General features: G+C 56.2%; 6 protein-coding genes across 6 annotated transcripts; 3 read left to right on the plus strand and 3 right to left on the minus strand.

Annotated features, from left to right (window-relative positions):
- Positions 1–205: 205 nt before the first annotated feature.
- Positions 206–649, plus strand: VTJ04DRAFT_7383 (uncharacterized protein; the record flags this gene model as incomplete). The annotated part of the gene is made up of 2 exons (XM_069365704.1): positions 206–263; positions 369–649. The coding sequence occupies 2 exons, from the start codon at positions 206–208 to the stop codon at positions 647–649; spliced, it is 339 nt and encodes a 112-aa protein (XP_069216712.1).
- A 336-nt stretch (positions 650–985) lies between these two features.
- On the minus strand, positions 986–2164 carry VTJ04DRAFT_7384 (uncharacterized protein; the record flags this gene model as incomplete). The annotated part of the gene is made up of 1 exon (XM_069365705.1): positions 986–2164. The coding sequence occupies one exon, from the start codon at positions 2162–2164 to the stop codon at positions 986–988; it is 1179 nt and encodes a 392-aa protein (XP_069216713.1).
- Positions 2165–3338: 1174 nt separating this feature from the next.
- On the plus strand, positions 3339–4619 carry VTJ04DRAFT_7385 (uncharacterized protein; the record flags this gene model as incomplete). Its single annotated transcript, XM_069365706.1, has 3 exons — positions 3339–3589; positions 3651–3972; positions 4044–4619. 3 exons carry the CDS (start codon positions 3339–3341, stop codon positions 4617–4619), a joined length of 1149 nt encoding a protein of 382 aa, XP_069216714.1.
- A 971-nt stretch (positions 4620–5590) lies between these two features.
- Positions 5591–6808, plus strand: VTJ04DRAFT_7386 (uncharacterized protein; the record flags this gene model as incomplete). Its single annotated transcript, XM_069365707.1, has 2 exons — positions 5591–5977; positions 6047–6808. 2 exons carry the CDS (start codon positions 5591–5593, stop codon positions 6806–6808), a joined length of 1149 nt encoding a protein of 382 aa, XP_069216715.1.
- Positions 6809–6936: 128 nt separating this feature from the next.
- VTJ04DRAFT_7387 (uncharacterized protein) lies at positions 6937–8986 on the minus strand (the record flags this gene model as incomplete). The annotated part of the gene is made up of 4 exons (XM_069365708.1): positions 6937–7116; positions 7785–8195; positions 8264–8399; positions 8472–8986. 4 exons carry the CDS (start codon positions 8984–8986, stop codon positions 6937–6939), a joined length of 1242 nt encoding a protein of 413 aa, XP_069216716.1.
- A 1484-nt stretch (positions 8987–10470) lies between these two features.
- VTJ04DRAFT_7388 (uncharacterized protein) lies at positions 10471–11754 on the minus strand (the record flags this gene model as incomplete). Its single annotated transcript, XM_069365709.1, has 1 exon — positions 10471–11754. The coding sequence occupies one exon, from the start codon at positions 11752–11754 to the stop codon at positions 10471–10473; it is 1284 nt and encodes a 427-aa protein (XP_069216717.1).
- Between the last annotated feature and the right edge of the window lie 1289 nt (positions 11755–13043).

A 13043-nucleotide genomic window follows, 5' to 3' on the forward strand; every position in this document is an offset into this window, starting at 1 on the left:
ACGGGGCCACGTAGCCGGTCTGAAGAACGTCCTGTCGCCCCCGAGCGGCGAAGTGTTCCGAAGAGCCCATGAAACATAAAACCTCCCAGAACAACCGCCAACATATTGAAGCCTCGGACTGATTTCTCGACAGTGAATATATTTTCCGTGCTATCCTCGCCGACAGCTTGGCCTCCCTCTTTATCCTCCGAGCAACCACACAGCCATGGCAGCAATTCAAGCATACCGCAATCTCCTGCGTGCGGCCAGGATAGCCTTCCAAGGTCAGTTCTCTCCCAATACCCTTCCTCTGTAGTAACTTGCCTTGAAGCATCCTTGCGCTTGGGAGTCTATTCTCGTCCAGACGATCCTAACGCGCTTCCGTTCAGGCGACGAACCCGTCCTCGCTGCCGCCAAACAGTCGATCCGGCAAGGGTTCCGAGACAAGGCAGGGCTCCTGCCAAACGACCCTTCCATCGCGCCCGCAATCCAGCACGCCGAGGAAGTGGCAAGCTTCCTGAAGGCAAACATTGTCCAAGGGAAGAAGGAGGGCGACGTCTACAAGCTTCGCATCCATGAACACACCGAGCGGGGGGACAACGAGAGCATCAAGCAGGCGGGCAGGAAGAAGACAGACCTCAGCGGAGTGAAGTGCTGCTCAGCGAGGTAGCAGCAGCGCAAGGAAAGCCCAATTGATTACACAACCATCAGGGGACGACGGGGTGCGACCTGATGCGACAGCCAGGTATCTGCTGGCAGACACCCTGCTTGTGTATTGTATATAGTAGGAGTCGTGTATGTACGAAGCCAGCCGTCTATGATAGATACCCCTCAGTGTAACACAAGACGCATACCATGCCCATGCCAAAGAAAACCCGGCCCGTGCTGCAACAAGAGATATCATTTTACTTCCCGCAACCCAGTGAACCCTGACAAGCCCATAGCCCCAAACGCCGAAATGTAGACTGCACAACACATCAACAACCTAGACAAGAGATAGGATCCTCTAGTTGCCAGCCAGGCTGGCGTACTGCACATCGGCCGCGCCCGGCGGAGCAGCCACGGGCACTGCTGAGAGGTCGTCGGCTGACTTTTGTTGCTGAGCAGAGCCATCCCCTTGAGAACCCGCACCGCCGTTGCCCGCAGTCTTTTGGGCCCTGCGGTTTGCCTCGGGAAACGCGGACCTGCCGTCGAGCAGCATTTCCCGGCGCTCCTCCTTGTTCATAGTTCCGATAGCTTTGGGCACGCTCCAGCGGATGCGCAAGGGGCAGCCGGCGATGACGGCGCGGCCCTTGCACTCGGCGGCGGCCTTCTCGGCACCCTCGCGCGTCTCGTAGTTGACAAACGCGCAGTGCGTCATGTGCGACACCACGAGGGATTTGATCTTGCCGAAAGTCTTGAAGAAGTCGCGGATCTTGTACTCGGGGAGGTCGTCCTCGATGCCGGTAACGAAGAGGGACATGATGTTTGGGTCGCTCGGAGGCAACCAGTCCTTGGGGGTTGGCGGGCCAGCCGCAGCCGCGGGGATGGGGCCGCGTCGCCCACCAACCTTCGCACCCGCTGCCGCCGCAGCTCGCGTGTCGCGCGTCCGTATGGGGCCGGGCCCGCCGACTCCCGCGCCGACAGCGGGGTTCCCGCCGGTTGCGCTTCCTGTTGAGCCGCCACTGCTCTTTTCCACCCGGTTTCCATTCTCATCCAGCTCCCACCCTTTCCGGAAGTACGGCTTGCTCTGGGCCAAGCGGCGCAGGAGCTCACGGGCCTTCTCGTCTGCCTTCTCGTATTGCTCGACGCCGGCGCGTCCTTCCTCGATGGCCTTCTCGTTGTTTTGGGCAAAGTACTCGCGGTTGATCTCGCTCTGGGGACCCGGGGCGATGAGCTCAAGAGCCTTGTCGCGGATGACGATGGGCAAGCCAAACTGCAGATCCATGATGCAGCACTGGCAAGCGTTCTTGAGACGGGCGCAGGTCAGGCAAATATTGGTGCGTCGCTTGCGGCCGTGGGCGCGGCCATCGCCAGCCCAGCTGAAGACAGTGAATGGCCGCGTGCACAGCTTGCATTCCTCGCCATAATCCTCCTTGAGCATGCGGACGTAGGGGTTCTCGGGCAGACAGTTCTCGCACACCGAAGGGAAGTCGGTCGACTCCCACCCAGAGCGGTTGAGATCCTGCTTGATTTGGGGCGGCATCGTGGATTCGTTGTGTTGGTACCGGGGGTCGATGAATTATGATAAGTGAGAAAAATCCCGCCGTCGCGATGGCTATGTGACGGCGTTGATGTTTTTGATGGACGTGGGGTGATTGACGTCGCAATGTGAAGTCGGCGAGAACTTGCCTTGCAGTCGACGGCAACGTCGCACGGAGCCGTGGCTGGTGATGGATCGATAATCTTATCGCTCGCCACCGCCACCTCACACTTGGTGTCAAAAGCACCAAGACTGTGGCTGGGTTCCACGTCCGGCTTCGCATTTTCTTATCTTATCTCTTATTCGTATTCGCATTCTTGTCCGCACCGCCAGTTCCGCTTTCCACCAGATCTCAAAATTGTGGACATCATGAACTTGAAAGACCTCGGTTGGAGGCTGTCAAGTCAGGAGAATTCATAGATGTTAAATACTCAAAGTGTCCACTCTGCTTGAGGCTCTACTACATAGCTACGCCGAGTACGAGCCCGAGTTCTTGTTCGCAAATTGTAAGGTTGCTCCTCTGGTCGTCTCTAGCCCCGGGAATCACAAGGACCCCGATTGTTTGTTGTGCTATCCCCACATTGCCACGACAGCGCTCACACAGTCCAAACATCAGCCAGAGGTGGTCGAAGCCAAGTCACATGCATTTCAGTCACCGTCGCCAAAACACCACATCTGCTCTGCCCAAAACAGAACTCCTCTCATCAATCAAAACTTGGAGTAAACTCTGGATTTGGGGGAGGACAAATTTACCTGAAAAAAAAAAAACAGTAGATATTTTGCTGAACAGCACTACTGCTGTCGTGCACCCGTCCCCCAGCAATCTCCCCCGTACCATGGCTCAGAACCGCGAAGAGCTCTGCGGGGGCGGCTGCGATGCAATCACAGAGTGGAACACTGTCCAATTATTGCCTTTTCAGGAACAGCTCCGGCTTGAGAGGGACCCCTGCTTTCCGCCAGTCCCAATAACCTGGAAGTGACTTGGCAGCCAATTCCCGCGATCCCCTGCCCCTTTCCCAGAAATTCAAATACACCCATACCGCCTGTAATAGGGGTCCCCTCCAAACTTTTTCCTCTGTCAATTGGCATCTCGACGTCTTCCATTCATCGCGGACCCGACTTTGCTTCGTTTCTTCTAACTTAGTCACTTATCTTTTCGCTTTCTTCGTCTTCAACAATGGCGTCCAAGAAGCCCTACATCCCCCTCGAGAAGGAGGACCACAAGCGCGATGCCGAGTTCATGAAGGCGATGCATGGCAAGTCCACCGAGGCAAAGGGTGGCTTCGCTGCCATGCTCGCGAAGGACAAGGAGGCCAAGAAGGTCGCCGTGAATGAGTACTTCAAGCACTTCGACAACAAGCGCCCCGAGGAGGAGACGGATGCCGACCGCGAGGCCCGGACGAAGGAATATGCCACTCTGACCAGGCAGTATGTTGTTCTTCACCGACCCTCTGCCATGTGATCGGCCAGCCCCTGACCCGTTTTCCAGCTACTACAACCTGGCCACCGACCTGTACGAGTACGGATGGGGCCAATCCTTCCACTTCTGCCGGTATTCGATCGGCGAGTCGTTCTACCAAGCCATTGCCCGCCACGAGCATTACCTGGCGATGAAGATCGGCATCCAGCCCGGCATGAAGGTCCTCGACGTCGGCTGCGGTGTCGGCGGTCCTGCCAGGGAGATTGCCAAGTTCACCGATTGCCACATCACTGGCCTCAACAACAACGACTACCAGATCGAGCGCGCCAGGCGGTACGCCGTGAGGGAGGGGCTCGATGGTCAGCTCAAGTTTGTCAAGGGCGATTTCATGGTATGACTGATACAAACCAAACTCTTGATTATCTCCCGGGCCTTTTCGCTGACAAAGCCCGCCTCTTTTAGCAAATGTCGTTCCCTGACAACTCGTTCGACGCCGTCTATGCCATCGAGGCCACCGTCCATGCCCCCAAGCTCGAGGGCGTCTATGGCGAGATCTACCGGGTGCTCAAGCCTGGCGGTGTGTTTGGCGTCTACGAGTGGCTGATGACCGACAAGTACGACAAGAACAACGTGGAGCACCGTGCCATCCGTCTTGCGATCGAGGAGGGCAACGGCATCTCCAACATGGTGACCGTCTCGGAGGGCCTTGCTGCCATGAAGAATGTCGGCTTCGAGCTGCTGCACCACGAGGACCTCTCGAAGCGCGGCGACCCCATCCCCTGGTACTGGGGTATCGCCGGCGAGATGAAGTACATGCAGTCATATTGGGACCTGTTCACGTGCCTGCGCATGACGCATGCCGGTCGCCGTATTGTGCACGTCTTTACCGGCTTCCTGGAGCTCGTCGGCCTTGCTCCTGCGGGCACCAAGAAGACGGCCGACGCGCTCGCCAAAGGCGCCGACGGCCTCGTTGCCGGTGCCAAGCAGGATCTCTTCACGCCCATGTACCTCATGGTTGGCCGCAAGCCGGCGAACTAAGGGGTCGGGTTTTGGACGGTGTTGCGTGACGTATGACTTTGCATGACCGGGAGGTTATGGGAAGGCGGTTGGGTAGAGGTAAACGGCAAGGATGGGGCAACGGATACGCATACGCATATTAATGCCTGCTGTTGCGACGACATGTGTGAGTGTCGAACAGCAAGTCTAATGTTTCTACGTACATATAAGTAATAGATTTATGTCGTTGGTTCAAAGTGTGTGTCTGAGTAAGCGACCATCTTTCCTGGTTGGGTGTTGGAGGCCGGCTCAGCTCCGGTTGCACAAACCGTGAATGGACGGGCCTCCGTGGAGAAAAGCGACACCGGACTTGGGGAGCTGAGCTGAGGAAACTCCACCATCTCAGCAAGTAAATAGGGTCTTGTGGCACCTTTACTCTGGGTTGGCTCTGACACAAACTCTCAACGACCTCTCCACCGCTCTTCAGCACAGTGGGGTTGTGTTCATCTGTCAACATTATCGTAACTTTACTTGAGCTATCTGGACTCCCGCGAAGCTGCTCCCGCGCCCTCCAGGGGATCGGATATCGCAAGGATCCAGCTCGCTAAGCCAATCCCGGACTAGCGCATTTTGATTCGTTGGGGTTCAACGTCAAGAAAAGTCCGGATTGCTTGGTTCGTCCAAGCTTCCGCTTCACGTCTTGAGGCTGCTGCCAAAAAGAAAAATTCCCGCCTCTGCGCCATAATCAGCCTTCCGCTCTCACCATCATCCACGACGGTGGTGGTTTCGTTGTTCCTTTCCTTCGTCGGCCGCATTTTGTGATTGTTTTTCGTTCTGCCGTCTCGCATTTGCAGGCGTTTCCATTGAGCGGACTCAGTCATTAGGCGTCCCACCCCTCCTTGACCACATAATTTCCATCCCGCCAACAGGTCCTTGACCTTGATACTTCTCTTTTTCTAGCTCTCCAACCCCGTTTTATACCCTATTCTTCTGTTCTTTACGCACCCTCGACCATGTCGCGCTTCCTCCGACCGGCGGCCAGGCTCGCTGCCACGGCTCGCGCAGCCACCATCGCCCGTCCCGCCATCTCCTCCCCCTTCGTCGCCAGATCCGCCCCCGCCGTCCTTCCCGGGGTACAACACCGGACATATGCCGAGACTTCGGGCGTCAAGGAGTACACGGTCCGCGAGGCCCTCAACGAGGCGCTCGCCGAGGAGCTCGAGCTCAACCCTAAGGTGTTCATCTTGGGTGAGGAGGTGGCCCAGTACAACGGAGCATACAAGGTCACCAAGGGCCTCCTAGACCGCTTCGGCGATAAGCGTGTTATCGACACACCCATCACCGAGATGGGCTTTGCCGGCCTGGCCGTCGGTGCTGCCCTCAGCGGCTTGCACCCTGTGGTATGTTGCAGCACGAGTTTGGTGATTGGGAGTGAGGGGGTTGCGGAATGCTGACCGATATGTCGACAGTGCGAGTTCATGACCTTCAACTTCGCCATGCAGGCCATCGACCACATCGTTAACTCGGCGGCCAAGACTCTCTACATGTCGGGCGGTATCCAGCCCTGCAACATTACCTTCCGCGGCCCTAACGGCTTCGCCGCTGGCGTCGCTGCCCAACACTCGCAAGATTACACCGCGTGGTACGGCAGCATTCCTGGCCTCAAGGTCGTCTCTCCGTGGTCGGCCGAGGACGCCAAGGGTCTGCTGAAGGCCGCCATCCGCGACCCGAACCCCGTCGTGGTTCTCGAGAACGAGCTTCTCTACGGCCAGTCCTTCCCCATGTCGGAGGCCGCGCAGAAGGACGACTTTGTCCTGCCCTTCGGCAAGGCCAAGATTGAGCGCGTCGGCAAGGACCTGACCATCGTCTCGCTCTCGCGGTGCGTTGGCCAGTCGCTCGTCGCCGCCGAGAACCTCAAGAAGAAGTACGGCGTCGAGGCCGAGGTCATCAATCTCCGCAGCATCAAGCCCCTCGATGTTGACACCATTGTCAAGTCGGTCAAGAAAACCCACCGCCTGCTCGCTGTCGAGTCCGGCTTCCCCGCTTTCGGCGTCGGTGCCGAGATCCTCGCGCTCACCATGGAGTACGCCTTCGACTACCTCGACACCCCGGCCCAGCGCATCACGGGCGCTGATGTCCCGACCCCCTATGCCCAGAAGCTCGAGGAGATGAGCTTCCCGACTGAGCCTCTCATTGAGGACTTCGCCGCCAAGATGCTTCGGGTTAAGTGAAAGAATTTGTTGAGTGGGGTGAATTGGGAGGAACGGTAGCATTGGACGGGGTTTTCACAGGAGAATGAAGGAGGGACACGGAAATGAGCCACCGTCTTTGCCTTGCCAGTCACATCATTTTATTTTACTCATATTCTCCTTATGGGCCGGATTTTAGGTGAAGCAGGTTGGTAATGGTCGTGCGAAATAGACAGGTTGTGCGGTTGGGATGTTCCTTTAGTGTACTTGTATCCACGGTCTTCTCTCTTGCCCAAGGCGTCCGTCTTATTCGGGTGAGCATGCGGCGATTTCAGGTTGACTGAGGGTACCTTATGGAGATCAGGGTCCGGGGTTTTGAAGCAGGATGATCAGGGAATGAACAACTGGCCAGGCTGGCCTTCAAATGGAGCCAATGATTCATCTCAATCCTTACTACCTACCTTGCCTACCGAAGTACCTCCCAAGACCTATCTTCCTAAGATATACCTTTGATCATCCAGGCCCGTCGACTAGCCATCTATTAGCCTGCAACGCCATCCAGCACCAATGCCCAGAGTCTCGGTTACTTAAACACAATCTCGCAAAGGTCTTCACAATCCTGCCATCTACTCCGTAAAAGCAATGATACTAATAGCAACATCCATCCCGTCATCATCCTCTCTTCCTCCGACTCAGAGAACGCAACTCGGAGTCGTCCTCTCCTGAATCCCATCACCTATCGTGAGAAGAGAGAAAATCACATAAGCCAAAGAGAAGAAGAGAAAGCAAGACCCTCAAAGTAGCAAGGAAACAAAACATCACCAGCATGGCCCGCGCGCCCTTGAACAAGGCGGCACGCCCCTCAGGAGGAGGGAAACCCATTTAGTGATGGATGACTGACCCCCTCTTTCGTCGAGAACAAAGAGAAAACCAGACGGGAGAGGTGGGAGAGGGCGGGAAGCATGTTCACCATTCACTGAATGATCATCTCCAAAGAGCACGGCCCCATCCCCGCCACGCCGGCATACTTTTTCGCATCCCCCTTAGCCTCGTCCCCGTGCAACTGTGTAAAGTACGTCGCATCTGCAAACCCCCTCGGACACAGCAGCCCGTGATCGTCGTCCGTCTCGCCTTCTTTCTTCCCCTTGCCGGCCGAGACCACGATGATCTTGGTACATGGCGTGAAGGCGGACGTGGCGTTGTAGAGCCAACCCGCGCAGCCCGAGGGCTCTTCGACACTCCTTCTTCGAATGTTTTTGCTGTTGTTATCATCATCCCGGAGACAGGCGCGGCAGCAGGCTTCGGCAGAGGAAGCTTGGGCGAATTCGCCCTTGTATTTGCCCACGTCGGTGCCGACCCAGGTGATGTCGGTGAGGAAGGTTTTGGGGGAGGAGCAGTCGATGGTTGGGGCGGTGTTGGATGGGGTGGGCTGTGTGTTTGGTGAGTAGTGGTTGGATGCAGAAAGTAGATGGGGAGGGAAAGAGGGGTTGGACTCACTGAGGATGTAGTGGTGCGCGCAGATGTTGAAGAGAGAAGATTTGAGGGGGTGGCGGATATGGGGAGAGCCATGGTGGAGGAAGAGGAGGTCTCGTTGCTATTGTTGTTGGTCATGGCTGGGACGTCGGTGGTGCTGCTGTGAATCGGCATGTCAGTCGTTGTGGATTTATCCTCTCTCCAACGGAATCTCGAGACGGTAGTTACCTACCTTTCTCCCGAAAGCTTATTCATGGCGCCCAAAATTGCCAACACAACGCCCGTGATGCCGATGGTGCAGACAATAATGGCTAACCACCGTCGACGTGAAATGTTTTTGTACCACGGCTCCTCGGGCGGCTCGACCCAGACCAACTCGTCGCGCACAAGGATCGACTCCTTGCCCATGCCCGTGTCGTTGTGGGAGGATATCGAGTGGGAATCGTGAGCTGTGGTTGTTGCCGTGAGCGAACCTATGGTAGTAGTGTTGGCGGCGGCGGCGACGGCGGCAGATCCGGAGGCGTCACAGCTCACTCCGGCATCAACACCAACAGCCGCTGCATCTGACGCGGCCGCTACCACAGGGATGGAACTGGGACCGGAGCAGACCGCTTCGGGAAATGGGTTGTGCAAAGTCTCTGCGTAGCGATAGTCCTGGCCATATGCCTTGAAAGCTTGGTGGGAGGGAGGAGGTGATGAGATATGCGGAGCCGTCCGCCGCTGCGGATCGTCGATTGGGGACTCCATGTCAGGCCGCTGCTGGTGATGGAGGCGACCTAGGCTCTGGATGTGTTCGCACCTTCGTTGAGCGGTGGTTGACTGAAAAAGTTAGGTTAGGATCAGAACCCAAGTCCTCTGCCGACTTACAGGTAGGAAATCATAGCCCAGGCAAAGTTTGGGAATGAAAATGTATGTTCGGGGAACAAAGGTTTACCAGGGCACTTACAAGACATCCACGACTGGCTACCAGTGGGTGACTCGCCGGAGTGCAATGTAAGCACCTCTCCAACAAGATGCCAAACAAAAGCGCGGCGATGGGACCGAACAAACCTACGACGGCCTGAGGATACCCTTTTCCGACTTCAGATACCAGACGAAACGGGCTCCACGTCCGGGTTGGCCCAAGTTTGCAGGTATCCGCGTTCCAGGTTCAGAGGCTGTTGACAAGAAACAAGCCTCGGGCGGCTGCAGATTCGACCACAGACAACTGCCGGTCTCGAGCTCTGACATGACCTCCCGGGGAACCCAAAGGGGCCTCATTGCCTTGTTGGATGAGACGAAGGGCCGCCTTCCAATTCCGTGATGGACCATATTTCTTTCAGTCCGTTTCATGAAGACCACTCTACTCTGCTGGACTGAATCAGTGTCTTAGGTGTGGCACACGCAGAAGACATGAGGGGTCACGACCAGCCTAGGACAGCATGGGGAACCATTCACCGCTATGGAATGTAAACGGCATTGCCGAGATATATTGCCAACGCAAGCATGGCATTGTGTTGTCCCCCGGGAAGCTGTCGTGGAGCCTCAGGGCATCATGAATGTGTGGGTGGTCGATGTGGTAAGACTGGGGAGACAGTCCACAGCAAGCTTGTCCAAGTCGAGCAGTCGCTGAACAGGAGATCCCTCTAAGTATTACTCCATCTAAACTGAATTCTTGAAATGGCTCAAGGACCGCCAGCAGCGCATGGTCCTGTGATGCATTAACGAATGCATACCGGCTGAGCGGAGCCGAGGAATTACAGCCTACAGAAACATTCCAATGTTGCCCGTGGCAGCTAAGGGAGAGCGCCGTATATTCCACTCGACAACGACGACACTCATGAGTTTCAACTTGGTCACAACATAGAATCGAGTCGAGAACATCATTGGCTTGGCCTGATGCCCTCTGAACAATCCATACCTGCCGTGAACATCGGGGAGTCAGGGATTTGTCCCTCACAAACTCCGGTGCAAGAAATACGAACACTTCCTAGACTCAAGGAAGGGTATAAGACTGCTCTCTAATCCGATATTCAGAAATTGACTTGATCGCTAGGGATACATGAACTAGATATGTACGACCCTTGGTCTGCGGTCGGGTTCCTGGGTTGTACCGCTCCTAACCCAGAAACAGGCTACAACCAAGGGGCGATTGGAGATCCAGCAGCCGCCCGAACTCCAGGGACCATTGATATCTTGAGCTATGACCCTGAAGCCATGCAGCATCAAACCCACCCTCGCCTCTCACCCCTCTACGCCTCACCCTCACGAACCCCCACTAACCCCTTCTTCTTCGCCTCCCTGAGCGCCTTCCACTTGGCCGTGCCCACACCCACAACACCATGTTCTTGATTCTCACCAAGCCATGGCTTCTTAGAGTCGCCCAAGATGCTGCCCGTCACGAAGTAGACGATCTGGCCGACAATGATGAGCACAAAGGCGATGGGGTACATCCAATGCACCGTGTAACCAAACACGCGGGTGCCGATGATGACGCCCCAGAAGTTGCCCGTCAGGAGGTTGACGTCGAACACGGCGGCGCTGCCCATGCGGAAAACGAGCGGCGCAATGGAATAAAACAGGCTCAAGCACGCCATGTACCCGACCAGATACCCAGCGACCTGGCCGTTCCACGTCGCGCCCTGGAACGAGTGCCTGTCAAAGATGGCGGCCTGCACCCCGTTGATTAAGACGCCAAAGATGGCCAGGAAGCTGAGCACTTCGTACATGGGCCGCTTGCTGACGAACCACTCCTCATAGACGTTGCTGAGTCCGTAGAAGGTCGCGCCCAGCAGGGCGAACAGATCGCCCTTGATCATGTCGCTGGCCTCCGGGCCGGTGTTTCCTTGCAGGTGGTCGCTCGCGAGCAGCACGCCCATGCCGCCGCAGCAGAGCAGGATGCCGGCGATCTGCAGGATGCGGTAGCGCACGCGCAGGAAGAGGAAGCTCAGCGTCACGACGCAGACGATGGCCCAGAAGTTGATGAGCTGCGCCGACAGGATGTTTGTATAGTTGTACGCCAACACGGTGAAGTAGTTGCCCTCAACGTCAAAGAAACTGAGGATCAGGTAACGCCACCAATCCTTGCGGACGATGCGCGCCCATTTCTTTACGCCCTGCTTGCGCAGCGTGATCGGCAGCCAGATCAACGTCAGCAGCACGTAGTTGAGCAGCGTCTGGAACGCGGGAATGTTGGTGTTGACCTTGACGAGGAGGGTTGTGAAGGTGTTGGTCGCCGTGATGCACAACGCCAGAGTCTGGCCCAGCGCGACGACGATCCAAAAGTCGCGCGTGGCAAGGTATGAATACCAGTGCTTGTCGCGGGCTTGGAGGTGGGAGAGGCCCGCGGCCACGGCTGCGGCTTCGGCGTCGGAGGAGGAGAGGGACTCGGTGTCTCCTGTCGTCGTTCCAGCTCCTCCTGCGGAGGCCTTGGTGTTCGGGCCCTTGGCGTCCGGGAGCGGCTCCACGACCGTCGTGCTGCCGTAGTTGATCTTAACGTCGCCGGCAGCGGTCGGAGTCACGGGCTTAGGCGCCATGTTGTAGAATTCCGCCTCGCTGTCGCAGTATCAAGCGGGTGTGGTTGAGTTGGTGGCCGCAGTGAAAGAACCACGGCAGCGGACAGTCCAGGACACGGAGTGTCGGGCTCGTCGCTAATGGCACAGGCTCGAGCCCGTGATACGGATTGGAAATAGTAATTTAATGTAGACAATAATATGCCCCCGAGTAAGTCTTTCTTACGTCCCCTCAGGCAAGCGCAAAGACTTCAAGTCGCTTGCCGTCCAGTTACTGGCTTCGGGCTCGGCACATGTAAATGTGCGCCGAGAAAGTACGAGTAAGAGTGAAGATACTCGACGTCTCGCAGCACATAGGGAGAAAGATGTGGTGAGGATGGTAGCCCTGATGTCGTGAATCGAGCGTCCCCCGGAGGTGACTTCGAACACGGCAACGGTGGGTGTGGATGTCAGCCTCGCGCTACCGGGAGGTCGGGAAGAAGCCGGAGTCAGGAGAGGTGTAGTTTGTCTTTAAAACTGAACAATAACAAGAATACGTAGATTGATCTGAAGGACTGAATAAGATGGCTTGGGAGACGAGACGAGGAACAGGAGCTCAGTCAAGACAGGGCAGAAGTGAGCTTTTCATATCAGCTCGTGAAGCTGGAAAAGTCTTTTCATGCCACGCCGGGGTTGTGAATGGAAGCGCGGGGGCCCGGGGGCCCATGTCCGACCCATGGATCCGGAGGTTGGTCGGGTGGGAACGCTCTTGGCACGGGAGGATCCAGGTCATTGGGACGCGGAGGCCACCGGGCTGATGTTGGGTCGGGAAACCTCAGTGGCTGTCGGGGTTGCCAAACGCGGGGTTACGACTCCATGATCTGCGCTATTGTCCTGTACATGAACCTACTAAGGATGCATTATTTCCTTTTCTGATAAACGCGTGGGAGGGAAGAGCAGTGCAGCCCGATGAACGCCGACATCGTCTAGTTTTCTGTTGAAATGTCTTTGCTTGTTTGATACGGAGTAGTCGAGAAGGCATTATAGAGCACCCACGGAATCAAGATCAGGTCCAAACCAGTGAGAGGGATACGTATACCTATCTTCTCATTCTTCTTCTCTGTCCTTTTCCGTCCTTTTCTCTTTTCAAGAAAGTAAATGTCAATGATGGACGGGCTTGTTTCGTTGTCAAATCCTCCCAACCTATTATGGGGCATCCGAACTCGAGTGTTCGGACTCGGTATATAATTTACAGCCCTCACTGGCTTTGCTCTGCTAGCAGCCGAACGGCCGGTATAGTTAGTTTTTTTTTTTTTTTTTTTTTTTTTTTTTTT

This window comes from Mycothermus thermophilus, assembly GCF_041956435.1.
Source record: "Mycothermus thermophilus strain CBS 625.91 unplaced genomic scaffold VTJ04scaffold_5, whole genome shotgun sequence".
In the NCBI taxonomy this organism is placed as follows: domain Eukaryota; kingdom Fungi; phylum Ascomycota; class Sordariomycetes; order Sordariales; family Chaetomiaceae; genus Mycothermus; species Mycothermus thermophilus.